This window comes from Colletotrichum abscissum, assembly GCF_030869225.1.
Source record: "Colletotrichum abscissum strain IMI 504890 chromosome Unknown Scaffold_19.1, whole genome shotgun sequence".
Lineage (NCBI taxonomy): Eukaryota > Fungi > Ascomycota > Sordariomycetes > Glomerellales > Glomerellaceae > Colletotrichum > Colletotrichum abscissum.
Genome location: NW_026850087.1, coordinates 291,357 through 314,548, shown reverse-complemented (window position 1 = coordinate 314,548; position 23,192 = coordinate 291,357). Strand labels below are relative to the sequence as shown.

At 55.9% G+C, this 23,192-nt stretch overlaps 4 protein-coding genes across 4 annotated transcripts; 2 read left to right on the top strand and 2 right to left on the bottom strand.

Annotated features, from left to right (window-relative positions):
- Positions 1-1,785: 1,785 nt before the first annotated feature.
- CABS01_08422 (fermentation associated protein) lies at positions 1,786-11,523 on the bottom strand (the record flags this gene model as incomplete). Its single annotated transcript, XM_060541782.1, has 1 exon — positions 1,786-11,523. The coding sequence occupies one exon, from the start codon at positions 11,521-11,523 to the stop codon at positions 1,786-1,788; it is 9,738 nt and encodes a 3,245-aa protein (XP_060401939.1).
- Positions 11,524-12,541: 1,018 nt separating this feature from the next.
- On the top strand, positions 12,542-14,570 carry CABS01_08421 (uncharacterized protein; the record flags this gene model as incomplete). The annotated part of the gene is made up of 5 exons (XM_060541781.1): positions 12,542-12,651; positions 12,726-12,836; positions 12,891-12,978; positions 13,030-14,064; positions 14,118-14,570. 5 exons carry the CDS (start codon positions 12,542-12,544, stop codon positions 14,568-14,570), a joined length of 1,797 nt encoding a protein of 598 aa, XP_060401938.1.
- A 557-nt stretch (positions 14,571-15,127) lies between these two features.
- On the bottom strand, positions 15,128-17,681 carry CABS01_08420 (glycosyl hydrolase family 92; the record flags this gene model as incomplete). The annotated part of the gene is made up of 4 exons (XM_060541780.1): positions 15,128-16,420; positions 16,474-16,956; positions 17,008-17,535; positions 17,598-17,681. The coding sequence occupies 4 exons, from the start codon at positions 17,679-17,681 to the stop codon at positions 15,128-15,130; spliced, it is 2,388 nt and encodes a 795-aa protein (XP_060401937.1).
- Positions 17,682-19,917: 2,236 nt separating this feature from the next.
- On the top strand, positions 19,918-22,495 carry CABS01_08419 (uncharacterized protein; the record flags this gene model as incomplete). The annotated part of the gene is made up of 3 exons (XM_060541779.1): positions 19,918-20,419; positions 20,540-22,135; positions 22,188-22,495. The coding sequence occupies 3 exons, from the start codon at positions 19,918-19,920 to the stop codon at positions 22,493-22,495; spliced, it is 2,406 nt and encodes an 801-aa protein (XP_060401936.1).
- Positions 22,496-23,192: the final 697 nt, after the last annotated feature.

The following is a 23,192-nucleotide window of genomic DNA, read 5'->3' as shown; positions in this document are numbered from 1 at the left end:
GACAGGGGAACTGATGAGCTCCTCTACCGATTCTTTTATCGTCGAAAAGAGGTGAATGGGATGGAGGGGGTAGAAGGGTAAAAAGGTGGGAGGGGGAAGGAATGGAAAAAAAAGGGAACCGGTGCGTCCTCGCCTTGCCTTGGCCGTGTGAGGCAGGCGGTTGCCCCGAGGGAAAGGTGAAAAAAAAAAAGTTAGTGACTGACTGGCCCGCCGGAAGGGAAAAAATGGGTAAGGTAGGTGGGGCACCAGCAAAAAAAGAGTGTGAGAGAAAAAAAAACCCCGCCACTCTCGAGGTCCCTCCTTCCTGGTTTTTTCGCCCTTCCCCTCTCCAACCACAGCATCTGCAAAGCATTTGGGCAGGCACGGCACACCTCACATGGGGCGTCTCCTTCCTGCCCCTCTTCTTACGCACTGTGGACGTACCTCTCGCCCTCTGGATCCCATCCAATGATCCACCTTCACCTTTACCACTTCGTTATTCGCAGACCTGTAGCCTCTTCTCTCACTGACAATCGTGGCGCCACTCACTTTGACTGCTTGTCACCTCTGCCGCAGTACGCATACAGTATTATCTTTTGCAAGGCAAGGAAGGTATGGGGTGCCACAGCAACAGCCTTCCAGCCTTTCGTCAGCACCTTGCACACTAGGAAACGCAGCAAGTATTTGCTCCAGACCTCTACTCGGGGCACTACACCCGGCCGGTCTGTGCAAGGAGGGGCAGTGTGCCAGGTGCCTTCCTTATGCGAGGGAAAGGGCAGTAACCCTCTCCTTCTCGCACCAGAATCGGTACCTCACCACTTGCGCAGTACACCCCCAAACACCCCCAGTTAGGTCGTCTCAACTGCTCTCCCATTCGAGCTGGACGCACATTTGACACACGCCTTGTTTGAATTAGACAAAGCTCCCGTCAGACCAAGGTACACGGCTACTGCTTCAAAGCTATCTTACCTTAGCTAAGCATTCCATGGTACTCGCAAGTGAGTGAAGAAACTCTACTGTAAGCTCAGCTCAAGAGGTCTGAGGGAAAGAGCTCTCCCTGCTTATCTAAACAATCAAAACTACCCCGCCTCGCTTGGCCTCTACCGTGCACTGCACTGTACCCAAAGCCAGCCCACCCTGGTGCACCGCAAAGATGGCGAGATCAACCATCACCACTCTCAAACCCGCCCCGCGTAGACGGCATGGCTGCGAATTGGGCTCTTCAGCACCCAATGACGGAGTCGGCGTTGGCCATGAATCCTCCCTACAAAGCTTACCTAGGTACTCTGCCCGCAGTGAGACGGTAGACCAAATCATCCGGGGTGGCGGAAGATCAGACACCCGGCCGGACTGGCTGATGTGCAGATTCTCGGTCAGCCTAATCGGGACGCCGTCATGGTACCCACACCTGCGACTGCCACTTCCCGACCGGACCACGACTCACCGGCATCCAAAGCCGCGAACCATATATCGGTCTGGCTCGTCCCGTCAAAGCAAACCTCGCCTCTCTACCTATCTTTCCTCAGGATGCTTATTTACACTTCTGCCTGTCACTGCATGCGCCTCATCCTATAGTGGGCTCGTCACTCACAAGTCCGGGTGTGTCAGTCGCCGTGGGAATAATATATGATGTTTTGATTATTAAGTCGATGCGTGAATGGTATCCCCCAATGTGCCGTAGTGATGCTCAAGGTCCAACGACCCAAATGCTAAACTCCTTTAACGCCGAAAACGATTGTCTGCCGAGTGACTCAACGCCGTGGCCCTTTGCGGCTTCGCCATCCCATCCTCAAGACCAAAGTCCCTTCATGACCCAAGAATCTTTGAATACGCATCCTCCACCTCCCCGGCCAACTCAAGCAACGCCACAATCACAATCTGGTGCGTCAGATTCGGCAACCGGTCCCTGTGAAGCCCGATCCACTCCAGCGGCGGCGTCGCCTCCCCCATGTCCCTCAACTGAGGCGTCTCGATAATCGGCGGCTCCAGCGCAACGTAGTCGTACTTGGACTGCGGAACGTTGACCTCGGCCGTGATCTTTTGCTGCTGCTGCGACGGTCCCCCGCCCGCCTGCCCGTCGCCTCCTTCTCCTCCCCCTTCCGTGTCGGCGTCCGGTACGCCCGTCACCTTGATCGCCGTGAGCGCCGCCGTGAGCGGGAGCTCTTTGCCCCACGTCTGCTCCAGCGATTTGGCGTGGCTCGCCCACATGCCGCGGATGTAGCTGATGCGCGAGTAGTTCCATCCCACCTCCACCTTGCCCTCGAACGCGCTCTTGAAGATGTAGTCGATGCGGTTGCGGTTCGGTGTCTGCCACGTCTGCATCACGGCGCCGACCTTGGGCACTTTGAGAATGGTTCCGCCGCGCGATCCCGTGGCTCGCTCGACAACGTCTTCCACGGAGATCTCGCTGAGCGTCTTGGGCGCTTCAATGTTCCTGACACCCGCGAGTCCGATCCGCAGCTGTCCGAGGGTGAGTGCCAAGATGCTGTGGACGCGCCGCTGCTCGATGCTGGCCGCGAATCGCGCTTCCGCGCCGAGAGCCTCCATCTTGAACACTTGATGATCCGAAAATGTGCTCGGGAACACGCCCAAGTTCAGTGCCTTAAGTGTAACAACAACATCTGTATCCAGCGAGATGGGTGCTTTCGACAGCGTGTCTTCGGCTGGAAGCTTTGGCGCGCTTGTGAGATGGGGAGACAAGGCGGCGCTTTGGTAGGATCTCCTCCTCATGAATTTCTCAATCTCTTGCAACGACATTTCAAAGTTGGCGCGCCTCTCCTGTATGAGTTTTTGGAACGCTTGGTAGAGCGATACGGCCTGTGCTGCCGACGTCGTGGTCCCAAAGATTTGCACAGCGTCTCCGTCAAAGATGGCGACGAGCCTATCACCGGTGCCTTCGAGACTGCGTCGAACATTGTACATGAGGAGCTCGAGAGATGTTATGTCGGCGACGAGGAACGCCTGGTAGTCAAAGGCGGCCTTCACCCTGAACTGGCTGAATCCAATGGATGCTTGTACCAGGGGCGTTTCGTTGAGCGCCGCCTCTCGCTCTGGCCACTGGATGGATGTCCGCAGCTGGAACTTTTGCAGTGCGATGAAGCCGCTCAACCGGCCTGTGCAGTCTATGCCAATCTTTTCGAAGCCCAGGCACAGGTTTTGCTCCCAGTCCGACGTCTTCTTTGACGAGACCCAGAACTCCTTGATGGCAAAGACCGACTTGCCAATGGCCTGACCCATGTCTACGCTGACATCAAGAGACGTAATCGAAATGGTCGCCGTCCAGGGGAACGCTGCTGTGGCGGCCACCTGCTGATATCTCTGCACCAAGTGGCCTTGTTGTGATGTTTCCGTGTTGAGTTTGGCGACCGGAGCCGTCGTGGTATTCCGCAGCTCCGTCGGGTACCAAATCTCGCGGAACAGCAAAAAGTCTTGAAGCTGCTTGGCGTTGATGGAGACGGTCATCGGGCTGACCTTGAGAATGGCAGACACGCCGCTCGTTCCGCTAACATGCTTGCTGTTCATCAGCGACAGCACGATCGAGTCGACGTCAAAGCTTCCTGTAGACTCTCGCGAATATACATGCTGGACGGACGCTTGCAGCTTGGAGAAGGCTCCCGAGATGGAAAAGAAGTTGCCTTGTTCCTGTGAGCGCACCGTGTTGACGGTGAAGTAGATATCGTCAAAGCAAGTCGTGGCAGCCACACGTGCAATGGGCTGACAGCTTAGCGAAAACTCCTGACGGCAGATGCGCAGTCCCAGGTTCAGCTTCAGACGTCCAATGACGGCGTTTGGATCAGCAGTGAGAATATTATCCTCATTGCCAGCCTTGGGCTTCGCCGCTGCCGCCGGAGTCTGGGCTGCCGCTGACGCAGGCGTATCCTTGTCCTTGCCCACGACTTCTTTGACGCTGGTTGTCATGTCCATGATGAGGGGCACCACAGACGGGTACAAGATGTTGCTCGAGGCGTCAATCTTGATCTCGCCGTACAAAGAAGGGTCTTCGTTTCCGTTGTCGCGATACTCAAACTTCCAGGCCAGACCTGGTGATCTGAGAACAGTGCTGCTTCCCGTGTCATCCGTGCTGAACTGACCATACTTGCCTGCCAATGAAGGCCGTCCGGTCCTGGAGCTCCCACGGAGTCCGTCTGTTGGCTTCTTTCCTGATACATAGACCACGGCACCCGAAAAGTCAGCGTCCACCAGCAGAGACTCTAGCCGTTTTGTGCCGAGTATGCTTCTCTGCGGTGGCGCCGGTTCCTTGATCTCGTCCACCTTTTCGACCTTGGGCGGTGCGGTCCCGGTAGTCCAGTTTTGAGACGCTCTCTGCACGTTCTGCATGGAAAGGCTGATGGAATCTTTGAGGATCGCAGCAGGAATGATGAAGCCCGAGGTCAGGCGCAGGTCGAGCGACTTGCCCACTGCCTGGAAGGCCAAGCTGCGGGTGTTTGGATTGGACACGTAGGCAATGTTGAAGACGACCTCGGGAAGCAGCGCCGAGTGAAGCGATCTGAGACTCTTGTCCTGGCCGGGAGGGACCATCTGGAGCTGGAAGTTTTCAATGGAGAGCCTGGCTGATTTGGTCTGGCGTGTCCCGAAGCTGACAAGCTGAACGGACAGAATGAGGTCTTCCTTGCTGCCCGCCAACGGTAGTAGCTCATCCGAGGGGTCGCCAACGAGCCAGGAAATCTGCGTGTCGCGCACCTCGAAGCGGTACACAATCGACGACAAGAACGAGTCAATGATGTCTGGTTCCTCTGCCTCTTCCTGATCATTAATGGCAATGCGAGGCCGAGTCTGTCGGATCTTGCGCAGGTACTCGAGCTCGCGCGACGTATCGAGGTCCTTGATCTTGTCACCCATGTAGCCCAGAGCGGCCACTACCGTTGAGACGGTTTCCGGGGACAGCTCGATCTCTAGACCGTCGCTTCTAAAGTTGAATGACCTTTCTTCGGTGCCGTCTTCGGTGCACCGCGTATTCATCGAGATGAGAGCGCCGAGAGCGAGGCTGCCACAGGACCTCATGGCGTTGTCCCTGCCCTTCTGCACATCAATGAGAATTTGACGCAGGTTGATGTGTAGTTCTGGTTGAGCCAGGATCGGCCCGTGAGACCCGTGACGGTTGGCCACTTCCAGGTGCACTCTGTCCAGCTTGAAGGAGAGGCACGCTGTAGGATCCTTTTCAGACACGAGGGGCGTGTTTCCAAACACTTCAATCCCGGCCAAGGTGAGATGGATGGTGTAGATGAGACTCGAGTCGGGTTCAGGCGGCGACGGCTTCTCTTTGGTGATGGCCTTTTCGCCAAAGATTTCGCTAATGTGGCCCTGAATCGCCTTTGTACCCTCCTGAAGCTCGTTGACGGCACTAGAGATCTGGGGTCGGTTGAGAGCGGTTAAAAGGCTGTAGACCGCAGAGGCGTCCAGCTGCATAAGCTCGACAGAGCCAAACACCGACACCGAGTGCTCCCCCTGGCCCATGTGACTGACGATGCGACCATTGGTCGGCGGGATACGGAGAAGCGATATGCTGCGCTGACGGTCTCTGACGTCCATGCGGACTTCGTGAGAGTTCTCCTTTACGTCAAAGTCAAAGATGAGTTCCTTTCCAAAGTTGGCAGCCACAGCTGCGCGCGCTACAACGCCAGAGATGTTGTAGGTCATTGACTGCAGCAATGGGACACTGATGCGATACTCGTCTAGGAACATTGCGACGTTGACCCTGAAGGAGGACAGACGCTCGGCAATCTTGATGCTGTTCCTGCGGGGCGGCGCTGGAGATTCTGGCAGCTGTTTCTGGAGCTTATGTATCTGAGTCAACTCGTCCTTGACCAGATAATCGGCGACTTCTACGAGATAGAGGGGATCTTGCTTCACGGCAAAAGTCAAGGTGCGACTGCTGGCCGTCGATTTGATAGTGTGGCATGACGTCGTGTCCGTCTCTAAGAGCTCGTGGGAAACAATGATGCTTGGGTCCTTGATCTGGAACATGCCCAGCAGCTCCGACCGATGATGGAGGCGGGACGTTACTGCATCGCAGCTGAGGATGAAGTTGATGGATGAGCCAGTCTTTTCATAGGCATCAACCAGGCAAGACACCTTCATGTTGTGGCCGAGAGAGGTGGCGCTGAGGTTGATAGTGTCCACTTCAACGGAGCCTCGCCCGACCGCCAACACAACGTGGAATGCATTTTGGGTTTTCGGCTTTGAGGTGTTGTCCACTTTTGGCTCACTCTTGGGCTCTTGAGGAGGTTTGTTAGCCCGGCTGGATTTGTTGTACAGTCGCAAAACGTCCTCGGCTAGCTCGCACAGTTCCCAGTTGAGAATGACGGCAGCTTCGCCACAATAGACATTCAGAACAGTCATGTTCTTTGACACATCTTCTGCTCCATCGGTGTTTGGCACTGCCTTCTGCTCCAGCCTCGTCGTCAAGTCAGAGAAGACGACTCTATTCTCCTTTGGCCCTGGGTCGAGAAGCAATTGGACGTCCTTGAGGCGCAGGGCGGCCAGGATCGGCAGATCGGGCGATGCGGGTTTGTCGTCCACCTTTACCGCTCCGAAGACATTCTTGATCAGTGAAGAATCGGCCACGTCGGACAGGTCCCAGCTGCGCCATCGTTGGAAAGCATCAATAACGCGCTGCGCAGCATCAGCCGGTGGCGAGGCTGATGCCGCGAGGCAGCTCAAGTGCAGGTCTTCTTTGAAGGCCGCAGGCAGGTGTGTCCAGACTTGACGCAGTCTCGCAGCCATCTTCCACGAATCAAAGGTGCGTAGATGCTCCTCGGCAGATCGCAACACTGCTGATGGGCGAGTCAAGAAGGATGGGTCACCAATGGGATGCCCCTCGGTCATGAGCTTGTAGACGAAGTGTTTGATGCGGTCTTCGTGTCGAGACATTGTCTGGCCCAGCACCTCTCCTAGTTCCGCAGCGACAACTCCGGTCCTGTGGATGAGTGAAGCAAGGTACTCGATCTTTTCCGATGCCGTGCTGCTCTTGATGCTGCCAATGTCTGCGTCAATGTACGTGACGTCTTTTGAGCCCAGTGATACCATGACGCTTTCAATCTGCGCCATAAAGGCTGCTTGGTTCTCTTCAGCCCCTGAAAGCCGTTCTGAGGCTGACACCTCGGCAGATCCGAGCTTCAACAGCACGGAGGTTCTCTTGTTGCTCTCAACGGGCTTCAACGGGTCCTTCCATGCGTCGATCGAGCGGAGACACAGCGATAGTCTTGACACGGTCACATCGTATTGGTCCTGCTCTTCTCCGCCGGGGTTCATGCGGTCGACGGTGGAAGAGTTCAGGAAGCGTATGCTGGCCTTTGGGACCCTGACGAGTACATCGGTGATTTCGCCGGCAACCTTCCTCTTCTTTTGGAGATCAAAGATTTCCGTCATTGATGATATTTGTAGTGCGTCCAGGATATTATCTGGATCACTCGGCTGTAGCGCCGCGAGTAATAGCGACACATTCTTGACAGCTGAGGGGTTCAAGAACGCAGTGACGCCTGACGGAATTCCCAGTATGATGCTGTTATGAGCACGATCCTCGGTCAGAGACTCGGGGTCAATGTCGTCGAGACCAAATTCAGAGAATCCAAAGGCGGACGCTTCTTCGTCTTCCTCGATGCTTTGCATGACAGCCTCTGACGTATCAGGCCGAACGCTCTCGAGGGGAAACGGCGGAGTGTAGAATTGGCTCGAGAAGGCCACCGACGAGTGGTGGCTTGCATCTCTCACGTCTCCAATGGCGCTGTAGAATGCCGAGTGTCGGCCGGTCGACGTAGAAACGTCTCGCTGGTGCTGCCCACCCCTTTTTGCTTCAGAGCCGTCCGGGTGCAACATGTCTGACTGCCTCGACTTTGCTCGCGATCTCACAGAGCTTCTGGGCCTCACCACACTGCTAGTGCTGGAGGCGGTGGACGTGGATAGAAACGAGCTCTTGTGACGGAGAGGTCGAGATCGACTAAAGGCCGAACGACTATCAAAAGACCGCTGGTCTCCCTCGACGCCGTCCAGGACCGTTGGGTGCGGGACCGGCGGGAAGCCCTGGGCCGGCGGGTCAAGCTGGTCAGGAAGCGTTTCCTCCAAGATGCCCGGTAGAAGCAGAAATTCAGTTCGCCCGGCCCGTTGATCCTCGCGACGGATGAGCTCCTGCTGCAGCTTGCGCTCTTCAGAGAAATGAAACTTTCTTCCAATAATGGCCACGCGAATACTGGCTTGGAAGAAGGCGTCTGTTTCGACGCCGTGCTGAGACTTCCATTTGTGTCTCATTGCCGATTCCGAATTCACACATGAGACCTGAAGATCCGGGAGTCGAATGTCGGCTCGCCTAGAGTAGTGCGTACGGGCCCAGTCGTTGAACTTGATGTCGAGGGTACCGGTCGAGAACAAGAATGCCGCTTCGTCAACGTGGCACCAGACGCGGACCGCCTCAACAGCCACCCTCAGGAAAGTGACGTCGTATACAATGACGGAAGAGAGCGGTATCAAGGCGTTCTCGTCATCGTCGAATTCGAATGCGAATCCTTTGCCCACGCCCATGAGTGCCGTCAAGAAGTCGGCAGAGCACTCTCCCGATACGGTACCGACGGAAATGTCCCAATTACACATGTAGGTTGGCTCGCTCGGGGGAAGCCCGAATAGACGGTGGCCGTAGATGGTGAGGCCGTCAATGAACAGCTGGGTACTGGACACTGCGCTGATGGGTGTTTCCGAGCCTGACTGTGCGTTTCCGAGAGACAGGTTCAGGGGGTTGAGATTGACCTGCAGGTCCATGTAGTAATTTGTGAAGCGGAGGTCCAAGGAGAGGCCGGCAGTCTCGACCTGAACATTGCGCTGGCTGGAATAGAGGTTGGCAGGCAACAGCAGGCGCAGGTCGTCAATCTTTACGCTCATAATTACGTCCAAGTCGTTGGACTTTTTCGGAGGTGGGCGATTTGCGAGCTCTGCATCCGGGTTGCTTTCCTTGAGCTGCAAGAGGTCTTGGTACTCTTCGAGCGTCTTGAAGTGGATGTAGTCACCAAGGTAGTTGTCCTTGAGAACCAATACATATCGTATGATGAATCCGTAGATTGTTGCCGTGGGGGACTGGAGACTAAGGTTGATTTCTAGGGTATCAATATTGGCCGGCGATGTCGTGGCGTTGTAGTGATATTTCCCGTCAACCTCAAAGTTCTCGCCATGACCGATCTCTTTTGATGTGAGAAATGTGCCCTGCGTATTCCACGGAGGCACATGTAGCCACAGCGAAAACGTCTCGGCACTCAGAACAAAGGGTACGGTATTCATGCTTGGCCGGAACTTGTCAATGGGGATGCACGAGTTTACAATGAGGGAAGGGCTTTTGGCTATGACGTAGGCGTTGTCCTCCAGATCAGTTGGGTTGTTGATGATATTGCCGTCGTTGGCGTTTAGGTAAAGCATTGCGTCGCGGAGCTCGAGATTGAGGTAATATCTAAAGGGCGTGAAGACAAGATACTCGGCCGGTGGCCCGGATGCCCAGTCGTCGACCAGGTCAATGATGAGGAAGACGTGGTCTCTCAGTATAAAGAGTTCCATTTGTTCTGTGACGATGTTGAAGTACCACGTCCTGAGGGTATTCCATTTAAGGGGGGTGGAAAGATCGCAGGAAATACGCTGAGGCCCTGAACGCCAGAGAAGCTCGTGGTTCACGCTAGTCGCGAGCTCGGTACTGGGCAGGTCGACGTCGAGCTTCATCTGGTACCCCGTTTGGCTGGCAAGCATGTCCATGGTGAAGGATATTGTGGAATTGCCAGGCACGATGAAGTCGAGCCAGCCTCCGGGACGGGTGGGTGCCGCGTCTGTCTTTGTGTTCTTCTTGGCACGGTTTCTCTGCTTGCGCTTCATCGGTTGAGGCGGAGCTTTCATGGGCGGCTCTTTGCCCTTCCACTTCCAATTCTTCGAGTCCTCTCGAATAGGGATATGCAGCGTCACCTCATCTAGCAGTTCGACAAACAATTTGAACTGCGTGGGAACGCGGTAGGCGCCCTCTTCCAAGGGCGTCGCGGGAACGGCGTCTTTTGACAAGCTGGGAACGAAGACACGCTGAAGATCCGCTCGGTGTCGGTCTGCCCAAGGCCCGTAGTTGACCACGCCGCCGTTGATGGCAAGACTCATGCCCCATCCGGGAGCCTCGTCGCCGTTGATGTACGTTGCAGCATTCTCCTTTGAACGTCTGCTCGCCGCCTCGGCCGTTACCTTGCCTACGACATCCCAGTAGATGGTCAGCGTCGCCTCGGGGCTGTCTACCACGGTGGACTCGGCAGCATACTCGACGCCTGCCCACCGCAACCTCGAATCCTGCTCATCTTCGTCCAAGTAGCGGGCTAACCCTTGCCACTGGTTGGAGCCAGGTATTTGGGACACCGCGGTGGTGAGCGGACTGCGCGAGCCCAGAGAGAAGGATTCGACGGATTTCCGCCAATACGGCACCAAGTTGCGCAGTGTCCCCAGCGTGCGGCGTCTCTGCCGCCGGAAGAATGAAGTCTTGTACGTAGGACTAGGCTCCTGGGCTGCCTGTTTTTCGCGGCTGGCCCTCGTCGCCTGGTCTTCCTTGAAGTCGTCGTTCTCCCGCATCTCTACGATTGGGTGCTGGAACTTGATCTTGAAGTTCTGCCTATACGGGTCCGGAGTGGACGTCTTTGAGGCATCGATTTCACCAGAGAGCCCATCGGCCTTGACAATCAATATGGCCTTGGTGTTGTCGTTTCCCATGACTACAGCTGCCTTTTGGCATGTCACAAAGATGGGGAAGAGCTGCAGGAGAAATGGCAAATCCGAGTCCGCCTGAACATCATCGTTGCTGCCAGCCGGGCCATCGGAGGGGGTACTAGTCTGACTAGCCGAAGATCCACGGCGTCCAAAGGTGTTGCCAATTCTCGACAGCAGAGCCGCGCCAGACGTCTCCTTTTCGTGTTCTGCGGAATCTGGCGACGGCTCCGGCTTCTCGGCCGTCCTCTGTCCTCGGTTTCTCAGCGAAGCGTTATCGTCTTTGGACTCGAAAGCTGTCGACACGTTCTCGGCAGTCGCTGTGGGCTCCTTGAGGCCAGCCAGAACGCTGTCATAGGCAGGGCTCCGGTTGTAGATGAACCATTCCAGGCCAACCAGGGACATTGTAACTCGGCAGGGCAGATTCGAGTGTCGTCCGTTTGTCCCGGCAGAAGCCTGCTCAGCTTGCTGTTGTGCTGAAGCTTTTATGTCCACCTCGCGCACTCGCCGTAGCCAGTATCGCCATGTAACGTAGCCATGCTGAATCAGGAACGTCTCGTTATTGCCGTGATATCGTAGACCGGTGAAGAATATACGTCCACCGAGAAGCGAGACCTGGAGGGCCTGTATGTCTATGTAGAGTCGGTAGCGATGCCATGTGTAGGTTCGTATGCCCCACGAAAGGAGCGATCCAAAGGCTCTGTTGAAGTAGAGGAGGAAGAAGACGGCGAGAGCACCGCATATGATCAAGTATACGAGAAACTCCCATCGAAAGGCCGGAGTCTCGGTCGGCGTGGGGTTCGGCTCCCCTTCTTGCGGCATCCTGACGGCGACGAATCAACAATGCCTCAGCTAGCATCAACGTCGGAGCTGTCCTCGTCCACCCACTGCCATGTCGCGGTTTCGTCGTCGCTCGCTTGGTGTTGTGATGGTAGGTTCGTAGGGTGACGGTATGCTCGTAGGACGCGGTAGATGCTGTTAGGGGTATCGGGAGTATCGTTTGTACAGAGTAGGATCGGATAGTCGGATGGGTGAGGAATCGGTGAGACAGCGCAAGATTAAAGCATGCGCAATGTGTGCGATGCGGTTGAGGTTGAATTGGTGTGGGATCACAGGCCAGTAACTTTCTAGCAGCCCAGTCGCATTTCCAAGTCGCGCCGAGCGTTCCCAACGACGGGGCCCGGGTGTCTCGCGCTAATGACAACCCGCGTGCCCCAGGAGGTGGCCCACTGACGGAGCTGTGGTCGTAGCTTCCGCACCCCCCCAGCAGCCCAGCAGCGGAGGTCAATCCCGGTATGGGCGGTGGACACATGGGCGGGTCAGTGGAGGGTCACTGTGAGGTGGTGCTCACTGCTACCCCACACGCTCAAGCACGCTGTGAAACCAAAGCTTCAGGGGAGCTGCCGGTATGGACCTCCCTAACAATTAATGCAAAGTCATTGGCCACACGCGAATGATGCGCAGCTGTCACCTCCCGCGTACGTACCTGTGTTGTAGTAGTATGCTAAGTACCTAGGTAGGGACGTACCCCCAGGCTAAAGTACGGCGTCTGCAGCTTGACCTTTCCACCTTGGGCCTTGAGCCGCGCATACGTACCGAATTACGCACCTGTCACGAGCTGCTCATGACAACCTAAACCTCGCAGCACGGCCGTCGTCATCTTCTTTCTCTTTCTCTTTCCAGGTCTCTTTGACAATCATCTTCTTCGCTCCCCCGCCTTGCGACGTCCATACCCGAGCTTGAAGCTTGCTGTTCCGCCCTCTGCCTCTCCTGAACTCCGTCCTCCGACAGCCATGAGGTAGACGACATTCCTCAAACACAACAAACACCACCCTTCGCCATGTCCCGCCTCGAGGTCAACATGGCGGGCGGCACAGGCGAGAAGCTGACCACGGCCACCATCATCGTTGCAGGTGTCGCCGCCCTGATAGCCACCTTCCTGTCAGCCATGTAAGTCCTTGTCGTGCTACCCTAACTGGCGCAACTGAGGCTAATGAGCAACTCGCAGATCCATCTTCCTCCAGTCGTATGCTACCTATCCCGCCCGCGCTCCCCCTCCAACGAAAGCTGACGCCTAGCAGGAAAAACTATCGAAAACCACTCCTCCAGCGATATGTCGTCCGAATCTTGCTCATGTACGTTGGCTGTCCCTCGAGAACACGATAAGCACCAGAGTCTAACGAACAAAGGGTCCCCATATACTCGATATCGTCTTGGACAAGCATGGTTTCTATCAAGGCTTCGTCTTTCCTCGACCCTGTCCGAGACATTTACGAGGTGAATATAGCTTGGTGGCACTTTATGTCCCACAAGTGCTAACAGAGCCAGGCTTTCACCATCTACACCTTCTTCCAGCTCCTTATCAACTATCTCAGCGGAGAACGCGCTCTGATCATCATGACCCACGGCCGCGAGCCAGTCTCCCACCTGTGGCCTATGCATCATGTGCTGCCCCGCGTCGACATTTCCGATCCTCACACGTTCCTCGCCATCAAGCGCGGCATTCTGCAGTACGCGTGGTTGAAACCCATCCTGGCTTTAGCCACCGTCATCATGAAGGCGACAGATACCTACCAGGAGGGCTACATTGGCGTGGAGTCGGGCTACCTTTGGAGCGGCATCATCTACAACCTCAGCGTCACCATCAGTCTGTACTCACTCGGCCTGTTCTGGGTCTGCATGCATGATGATCTGCTGCCCTTCCGTCCGGTGCCCAAGTTCTTGTGCGTCAAGCTCATCATCTTTGCCTCGTACTGGCAAGGGTTCTTCCTGTCTATCCTCGTCTGGCTCGGAGCCATCCCAGACAATGTCGAGGGGTACAGCCCCGATAACTTGGCCGCTGCCATCCAGGACGCCCTGATTTGTATCGAGATGCCGGCATTCGCTATTGCCCACTGGTATGCCTTTTCGTGGCATGATTTCGCGGATAATAGGGTTTCGTCGGCACGGATGCCCGTCAAGTTTGCGTTCCGCGATGCGTTTGGTGTCAAAGATCTCATTGAGGACTCAAAGGAAACATTCATGGGCGACAAGTATGGCTACCGGTTTTTCGACTCGGGCGACAAGATCATGGCGCATGAAGAGTCTCGCGCCAGGTTGGGAAGACTCGACGAGGGCATGCGGTACACAAGAGGTGGCAAGGCAAAGTACTGGATCCCGACACCCGGTCAGGTCGATCGCCAGACGAATCGCAACTTGAACGAACGCGACCCCTTGCTCCAAGGAACTGCGGGTGGTCCGAGTGAAGAGTACAACTCTGCCAACGGCACCTTCAATGAAGGTCTCACCGGCGAGCCCGAGATTGACAACGACGATGAGCGTCTCTACGGCAAGGCGCGCGAGTTAGAGTTTGGTGATTGGAATGTGAGTGCCGAAAGAATGTCATGACGACGATCAGTGTTGCTAACAAAGTACAGTACCCCGTCATCACTGCAAATGTCCCCCTAAGCCAACGGTACATGTCCTCTCAGGGAAGTTTAGGATTTGCGTCCGAGCCACGGTCGACAGTTGAGCGTCTACGTGTGTCTCCTCGGCCTAGCGAGCCAGCCGTAGTTACGATCAAGAAGAAAAAGAAGCAAAAACAGAAGCAAGTCGCTGCAGCTGAGACATCCCCCGATCGTACCGCCTCTGGGCCGTCATCCGAGCCTCAAAGCCCATCACCTCAGCCGACTGCAGCCGAGGAACAGGCTGAACCGGAAGCGAGTGCTTCCAAGTCGTACAGCGAGCCGGAAGCGTCTCCCCTTTTGCAAGAGGCAACAGCATCGCCGTGGGCAGAGAGCGAGCAAGAAGACGATTTCAATAAGAACTTTGGTGTCGGGGACGACGAGGAGATCAACAAGAATGTTTGGGGCGGTGGCGAGTCCCGCTGAAAGAGCCCGGAACAAGGTAGCTTTGCATTTTATAAGTTCGATACCCTTACTCTCGTGTTCTATGTTTCAGCAATATTGGCATAGCGAGGAGTTTGCGAGGAATACGAGTCCACTGTTCATCACAAAGGCTGATAATGGGGTTGCCGTGTATCAATACATCTGGGTACAGTGCTGGTGTTTCCCTTTCATGAATATACAATAGATTCTCTTCGCCTCTGGTGTATTCCACCTTCACCCACGCTCCATACCTCTATAGGGAAGAAATTTGTTTGATACTGTCACCAAGGCCCCAGGTGTGGCGGGGAATGTCAGCTCGCTCTGAATTGCCCCGCTCCCATGGGTCACGGGTTCGAGTCCCGTTTCTTGTAAAAATCCAGGCTTCATTCACATGACGGCAGAGGTCGGTATGGGCCTCCTTGGATCTTTCGTAGGCCCCCTATCGGGGGCTGAGCTTTTGCTTTTGGTCCAGATGATTGTCGTGATACAGGCAAGCATGTCTGTCTGTATCACAACCGCAGAGCAACTCATCCAATCACCTCTTGTCCGTCCCGCTTCTCTCATCGCGACCGCCGCTGCCGTTGCTGTCTCAGCGCCGCAACCTCCTCCTTCTGACCACCGACGACGCTCGCCGGGCTCGGTGGCAGCTCTCCCGTGGCCCACTCCACCGGCTCTGGCCCCAGCTCAAACTCCAGCGTCCCGCCCCCGGCAAAGATATCATCCCACGTCACCCACGTCTTATCCCACGCCTGTCCGTTGACGCGCAGGCTCTGGACGTAGTACACGTCCTCGGACCCACCCGTCGAGGTAATCTTCAACTCGCGACCACCACCAAGGGCGATGGTCAAGTCGGAAAACCAGGGTGAGCCGATGAGGAACGTTGTCTGGCCCGTCAGGGGGTAGAGGCCAATCATGTTCCAGAGCAGCCAGGATTCCATTGCTCCCGCGTCCGAGTTCCCCGGTAACCCGTCCGGCGTGGGCTTGTAGTACGACTTGGCGACGAAGCGGGCGTGGCGCACGGCGAGGTGCTGCTTGTTGACAAAGTTGAAGAGGTACGGCGTGCCGAAGGAGGGCTCGTTGCCCGGGTTGAAGATTGTATTGCCGAACGCGGCGTTGCCTGCGTACCCGCCCGGTTCAAACGTCTTTTCCAGGCGCGCGGCGTAGAGCTCGGGTCCGCCGGCGAGGTCGATGAGGTGCGCGGCGTCGTGGTGCGCGTTGAAGGTGTATTCCCACGGCGTGGCTTGGTAGTACGCCTCGGCCCAGTAGCAGCCGCCGCAGTCGAGGGGGTCTTGTGCCGGGAGGGGGAACGAGCCGTCTGCGTTGCGGGGGCCGAGGAAACCGTTGAAGCCGTGGGCCGTCATGTTTTCGTTCCAGTGGTTGCGCCAGTTGCGGGAGCGCTGTAGGTAGGCGTCCGCCGTGTCGTTCTGGCCCAGGCCCCGCGCGACTTGGGAGATGGCATAGTCGTTGACGGCATACTCTACCGCGCGGGTGACGGCGCGGGCGTAGGCTGGGGAGATGAAGCCGAGGTCGAGCCAGTCCGGGAGTGCGCCGCGGCCTTCCTTTGTGGATGAGGAGGGGTCGCGCGGGTCGTTGTTGGGTGGCGGGGGGGTTTCGCCGTTTGTGAGCATGGCGGCGAGGCCGTCCGTCCAGTCGACGGCGCCGCGGACGTTCTTGACGTAGGCGTCTGCGAGGACGTTGTCTGCGTTGGAGCCGCCCTGGACGGCGCCGTTGAAGAAGGAGGAGCGGGCGTCCGAGGCGTAGCCTGTGAAGCGCCAGATGTCGATTGTGGAGCGGATGAATTCTTCGTGGGCTTGGGGTTGGAGGATTTGGAGTAGGGATGTGGTGCAGCGGAACTTTGTGTGTCAGATGTTGGATCACGAGGGAAGAAGGGTAGGGAGAGACATACGGTATCCCAGAAGGTGAAGATGTCATCGTAGTACGGCTCGGACGACTCCCAGAGCGGGTTCTCGCCCGTCTTGTTGGTGGGGAGGAGGTTCATAAAGTACAAGGCCGTGTACAGCTGGTCCAACTTGGTTGTGTTGGTCTCTGTCGTCGTCACCTTGGAGAGCACCTCTGTCGTCCACGCCTCGCGGGTTGCCGTCCTGACGGTCGAGAGGCTTGTCCCCGCGGGGATCTCGACGTTGACGTTGCGGCATGCTTGGGCGGTCGAGATGAAGGATACGCCGACGCGGGAGGTGACGGCCGGGTTAGCGAATGTGAAGACGGCACCTAGGCGCTGCGTGCGAGATCCGTACGAGGTCGCTTCATTGCCGTATGCGGAGAGGACGTCTGATGTGAGGTCGGTGCCGAGGAAGGTTTTGAAGGAGGAGGGGTGCTGGTCAAAGTGGCCGCAGAAGAAGACTTTCCACTCGGCGGCGCGGTTCCAGCCCTGGTCCGAGGTCTCAGTCGTGGCTCGAGAACATGAAGGCGATGGACTTACATTATCGTAGTACCCGTACCCTTCGTAGTGAACCCCATCGCTGGTATCGAATACCTCGATTCCTCCGCCGAGGTAGTTTTGCCCGAGACCTTGCCCCCTGTACGATGGCAGAACATGCGAGACATCAACAATGATATTGTTGCTCGCGCCACTGCCATTGTTCCCAGGAAACGTGTACGCATACATCCCAGCCCTCTCCGAAGCCCCCAACTCCACCACGACCCCGGAGCCGAGGAACGCCCTGTAATACCCGAGCTCCGTCTCATCCGGCCGGGCCCGGGTATCTGTGCTCTGGTTAACCTGGAGCGGGTTGTCGAGAACGCCTACCACGGGCATCTGGTTGACGACGCCATACTTGGGCGCCCCGCCGGTACCCGACTCGTGGAGCATGGAGAAGCCGGTGAATTTGCCGGCGGGGAGGTAGCCCGAGTAAGCGTCGACGCCATTTTCGAGGTCCGGGCCTAGCTTGACCATGCCCAGCGGGCGGGAGACGCCCGGGAAGGTGTTTCCGCCTCCTACGGAGCCGGTCTGGGTGTCTGTTAGTCCTTGTGGTTCTACGGAGGCATTCTGTGTGAGTCTGGGAACCTCACGTCTGTTAGGACATGGCTGGCCAGGTCGGCGGACTGCGCTGCCACTAGAGTGAATGTAAGGTGGAGTAGAGCGGCTCGGCGCATTTTGGTTATGGTCTCTTATGGATGAGTAACCCGAATTATACGAAACTCATACAAGACACGGGATGAAGCAGTACCTTTATACTCTGGTTATCAACTCAGTGAGCAAAGTTGATCCTCTGGATCTACTTCCCGATGACGCCTCAATCTGATGACGCAAGATGAAAAGGCAAATGAACGACAATGAGGGGAGTCTCATCAAAACGAAGGAATTTGATTCTCATGCGGAGGGCACGAAACGACGTTGCAGGAGCTTCCACGGGCCTAAAATCCAGTTGCTGTAAGGGTCGTGAGAGGGAGAGGGGGGTAACGAGGGACATGCAACGTGCCAAAATGAGAGACTATGACTGGATCAGAGCCGTTGATGTGACGGTAGATGGAGGATGACGCCCTCGTAAAGATGTGAGGTCAAAAGAGAGTGTGTGAGAGAAGGCAGATAGATGAGAGCGTGGCCATTACTCTTCAAGACACACAAAGGAGATAGGTGAATACGGGCAAACAACCAGAAGCTTGGATGCGGTTCGGCACGGAAATGCCATGGTAGCGGCGCAAAGGTCTTGGTGTTTTGACTGGTTCGTCACAAGGGGGGAGCGTGGCATCGTAACCCACATCACGCTCGGCCGTCGCGTAGCTCCCCCCTGGTCTAGCTAGGACCGTAGGCGCCCGGCCGAGGGGGGCGGAAAAGACGGATGCGACCCCCAACATGTGGTAAAGTGGTTCTAGTATCTAATTGTCCGGGGTATCGTGCATGGGAAACGTCGCTCTTGTTGGAACTTGAGGTAGGGTTGCGGAAAGTAGACTTTCTGCCCCCAAAATCTTAGAATAAGATGCTCAAAGTATATTGTGAACCAACAGGTTGACATGCACCTTGTGGAATTGAGTTTGGCTACGAAGATCAGGGGCCCCCAAAATGCCGAGACTCAAGTTCATTGGGGAAAAGGGAAACAGCTCCAACAGAGATAATGTCAGCCAGACGCTAGCGCATGTGGCGGGTTCTTATTATCTGAGACGGCGGCCGAGGTCACCCCCGCCGTGTCATTTGATTCGGCCCCGTGCCCGGAGTGACCCACTCCTTCGCGGCCCCCCGAGACACCCCCCGACGGGACTGCCCCTCCCCCCACCTTTTTCAGGAACGACTGAACACGAGCCACTGCCTCTTGACCACCTCATGTCTGGATAGGATGAATGTGAACTGATGATCTGTTGTCGGGAGTAGCATGTTTTGACTATGTTTCCTCGCATCTCCCTTCGGCGTTACGACTGGAAGAGCTCAGGCTGACCGCTGCTGTACGATGCAGGAGGTGATTCGACCAAGTGAGTGCCTATGAGGCGACTTTGCTAATGCACGTGTACATCTGCTAGATCTGAACAGTGCGGGCTTCGCATCCTTTGAATCTAGAGCTGGAGTTCGAGGTGCATCATTCGGATAGCCGGGTTTACTTCTTATCTAAAGTGAGTGTCTAGCATCGCTCAATTTATCTTTACTGGAATGACAGATCTAAAGAGCTCTTTCGAAGGTACCAGTCTCAAAACAAGCTTGGTCACCTTGAATGGCGTGTATGTAGTTTAAGATCAAGCTCAATGCTGCGACAGAACTTCAACTCCAGCCACACACTCATGTCTTCCCTCACAGCTCTTCTTCTTCAAACCATGAAGACTGTTCAAAACGTAAAGCCATTTCGTCGAGTGCCCTTACAGAATCTGGCATGTATGAAGGGGAAAACATCGAAAGAAGCTCTCGTGGCTCACACACTCCAAGGTACTTAGGTACTTACGCAGTGGCGACAGACTTTGTGGTGGGGTTCTCACGTGACCAGAAAGGTCTGCTCGGCCCCACCACGAAATTTATCCGACATGGGAAGCGGTGTGAGAATTTTGTCGCTTCCAACGTCGGTGAGCCGTGGCAGAATCTGTGAATCGCATCGCATTGCGTAGGTCCAGCCCACGTTATCGTTCATTGTCGCCCACTGGTAAAAGCCTGGCGAGGCATTTCTTGACCGGTGGCGTCTCTGACCTGCTCCGTATCGAACAGTCAATCGCCTCGGCATCTCAGATTGCTGGTCCGTTGCCAATTCCTACATATCGACCTCGAAGGCAGAATTTCTTGGGCGGTCACCACCACTCTGCGGTGTGCTGAATCTCAAGTATCGAGCTGTAAGAGGTCAACGAACCAAGTTTGCGCCAAAAACGGCAACTTCCTTGGATTATTCAGCCTGGAATACGCGCCAAAGACTACATCATGGGTCGAAAACCAAACCCCGTGGTGGGGGAATATTTCACCCGGGGCCCTAAACTTCCTGATTCCAGCAACCGATACCCTCACACCTGCAAGTTGTGTGGTGAAAACTTCCCAAAGGGTCGAGGCGAGGTCCTACACAAGCACATTACGGAAAAGTGCCCAGCCATCACACCTGAAGAACGCATCAACGCCGCACTCGGTTTTGCCGGACTTCACTCCGGCTCATCAGCCCCGCGATCAATGAATCTCCCACTCAACCAGCTCGACGTCGCCGTCGCCGAGGTCGCCCCCGAAGCACCTGAGAATTGGTCTGCCCTCCGAACTCTCGCAGAAGCATCGCGACAAGTTGGAGAGAATGAGATGGGGGCGCCTTCAGCACTTGGTCGCGACCGATCCGAGTCCGCGGTTCGACAACTCGGAATCGGCTTTGAAGTCCAAGAGCAATTCACCCTCGAGAACCCGCCCTGCAGTTACGAAAATCGACCTGGTCGTGAGCGGAAGGGTGTGTAGTTTTTTCTTTACTTTCATTCTCTTTGTTCACAAGGAAGGAGCGTTGCTTCATCTCACCTCATTAATCCGACTCAAACTCAGATCGCGAACTCAGATGAGCTGACTTTCACAGAATCCACCTCAAATGACAGCACCAACCCTCTCAGCTTCCTCACTACTGAAGAAAAGATGGAACACTTGCAGGCTGCCACTCAGCATCCAAACGACCCGCCTTTGGATTCATCAGATCTCACTGTCGCTGCCGTGGCCACTGCCCGTCTTACTCATTCCCTCATGGATCCTGAATTGCCTACTGCCGAGCACGGCGACCCGCTTCAAGTCGCCAGCCCTGTGATGGGATCAAATGAGACACTCAAGCCAGACGCCGCTGTCCCTATCGAACCCCTCCCGGTACAAGCTATGCCTCAGCAACTCCAGCAGCCTCAGCAACCAGAGCAACAACCTCAACAACCCTGGGGCGAGATGACTTACATGACTACGAACCACATCCCCACAGTAGCAACTCACGTGGCCCCAACGTTGCCTCCTCCCAACAGAGGCGGCACTCGTATGCCAATCGGCAACGGAACGCAGAGCGAGCACAAGCGCAAGGCCTACAACCCGCTCCGGCGCAAGGAGGTCCAGGCCGCTCGTAAGAAGGGCGCTTGCATAAGATGCCGTATTCTCCGCAAGACCTGTGGCACCAATGATCCCTGCGACCAATGCCGAAAGATCCAAGGCCCGCGTCACTGGACCTACCCCTGCGTTCGCACTCGTCTGAACCAAGAGCTTACCCTCTACTCGGCCGCCTTGATAGTCGTCCTGGCGCAGACTAGGGTCAAGCACGCCAGACAGAAATACCAGCTGCTCTCCAACGGCACCTCTCTCGTCGTCTCTTTGTGGGAGGATAGCCCGAGCCTGACGCTCGCCGCTCTGCTTACCCCCCGCCCGCAGCCTCCTGTAGCCGAGGGCGAGACGGAAGAGCAGACGGCGAGCCCAGACACAAAGACGGACTTTCGAGTCGTCATGATTGACCAAGACAAGGAGGACCTCCCCGCCCGTATGGAGGAGTTCTTGAAGTTGATTCTGCCGACGCTTATCGAGCGCGAGCCCTCCCACTTCATGCAAGTCGTCTTGGCGGCCGCGCAAAAGTTTCCCGACAACAAGGCCACGGGCAAGAACTTGAAGCTCGCCATTGAGCTCTGGGGTCTCATTGAAATTCTCGACCGAGAGCGAGGCTGGTGCATATCTGAAGAGCGCCAGGGCGTCGTCGTACCCATTGGCCCCGAAGAGTTTGCCGGCACCGACGACCAGGACATTTACAACCTCATCACCTTCCAGCTATCCGCCGCCACGGAGCGCAAGGCCAACAACGTCTCGAACAAGCTCATCAGTGAGCTTCAGCGCTGCCTGGAAAACGGCAAGGCCAAGATCAACTTTGACGTGTACCTTTCCATCCTCATCCTCCTCCACTGCCTGGAAAAAACCACCTGGACCTTCAAGGTGTGGGAGATGGACGACTTCCGCCAGCGCTGGCCCCTCGACCGCCCTCCCACCATGTACGTCAACCAGGGCCGGGACATTGCCGACCTCTTGAAGATGCTCCTCACGCTTCGAAAGTCTCACCCCAAGACGTTCCGGACACTTGATGGCCGGCTCAGCGTCGTCGACCTCGGCGAATCGGACTTTGACATCATGGCCGAGTTCTTCCAGGCCCTGAACCTCGAGTGTAAGTTTGAATTTCCTTGGATTATGAGAAGTAAGCTGACCGCCTCTCTTAGACGACGATGTTGTCCGTAAGCTCGAAACCTGCGCCTTCAGCCCAGAGACCTCACGCTCCCTCGAACTGCACTTTTGCAGCCATGTCCTGCTTCCCCCTAAGGAAGGCGACCATGGACACCACCACGCCGTCACGGCCTCCAGCTCCGGCCACAGCACACCTCCACCCCCTCACCCTCACGCTCCGCCACACCCTTCCACCGTCCCTGTGGCCTCAGCCTCCCCAGTTCCCGTCCCCGACACCCCCATGACGGGAGCCTCTCCCACCGCCCCTACCCCCACAGAGTCGCTGCCGACTGATCTGCCCTAGTATGGGGATTGGTCGTGGCGGCATTACACCGGACAGTAAGCTGCTGCTGATACAAATACAAAGAGGCAGTGTCCTGCTTGCGTTCATCACGCACGCACAATTCACGATGAATGACTGAAACGAAAAAAAAAGATACCTTTTCAAGGAAACACAAAAAAAAGCACCCTTAATGAATGTACGACTACTATCGCCACCACAACCACCATCTCCATTGGAGACATGTCTTCATTGGCGACATGAAAGCAAACCCCATACAAAGGAACCAAAAAAGGAAACCACAGGACTTGGGTTGGCAGAAAGACTTTTGGCACTTTGGGAACAAGGGACTCATGGAAAAGCAAAAAAAAGTTTTCACAGTTGGCTTCTTCTCTTTAGATAGATGGGGCTGTCGTAAAAGACACATCAAAAGTTCACTTAGAATTCGTCACGGTAGATAGATACCCCCCTTTTAAGTCAAGATCACATTTTCTGCCCTCAACTTCACACCTCACTGCATCGTGACCACGTACATTGAATTCGTTTGTTTATTGCAAAACATGGGCTATCCGACATTGAACATTTCATCACTCATGCGCCCGCCCCAATCTGGCAGGGCGCGATTCTTCCCCAAGCGCAATGTAGGCCCAGGGCATCACACCCCGGAACCTCCAATACCTCCCAACCCAAAGGCTCTCTCATAACCAATTCATCCCCTACA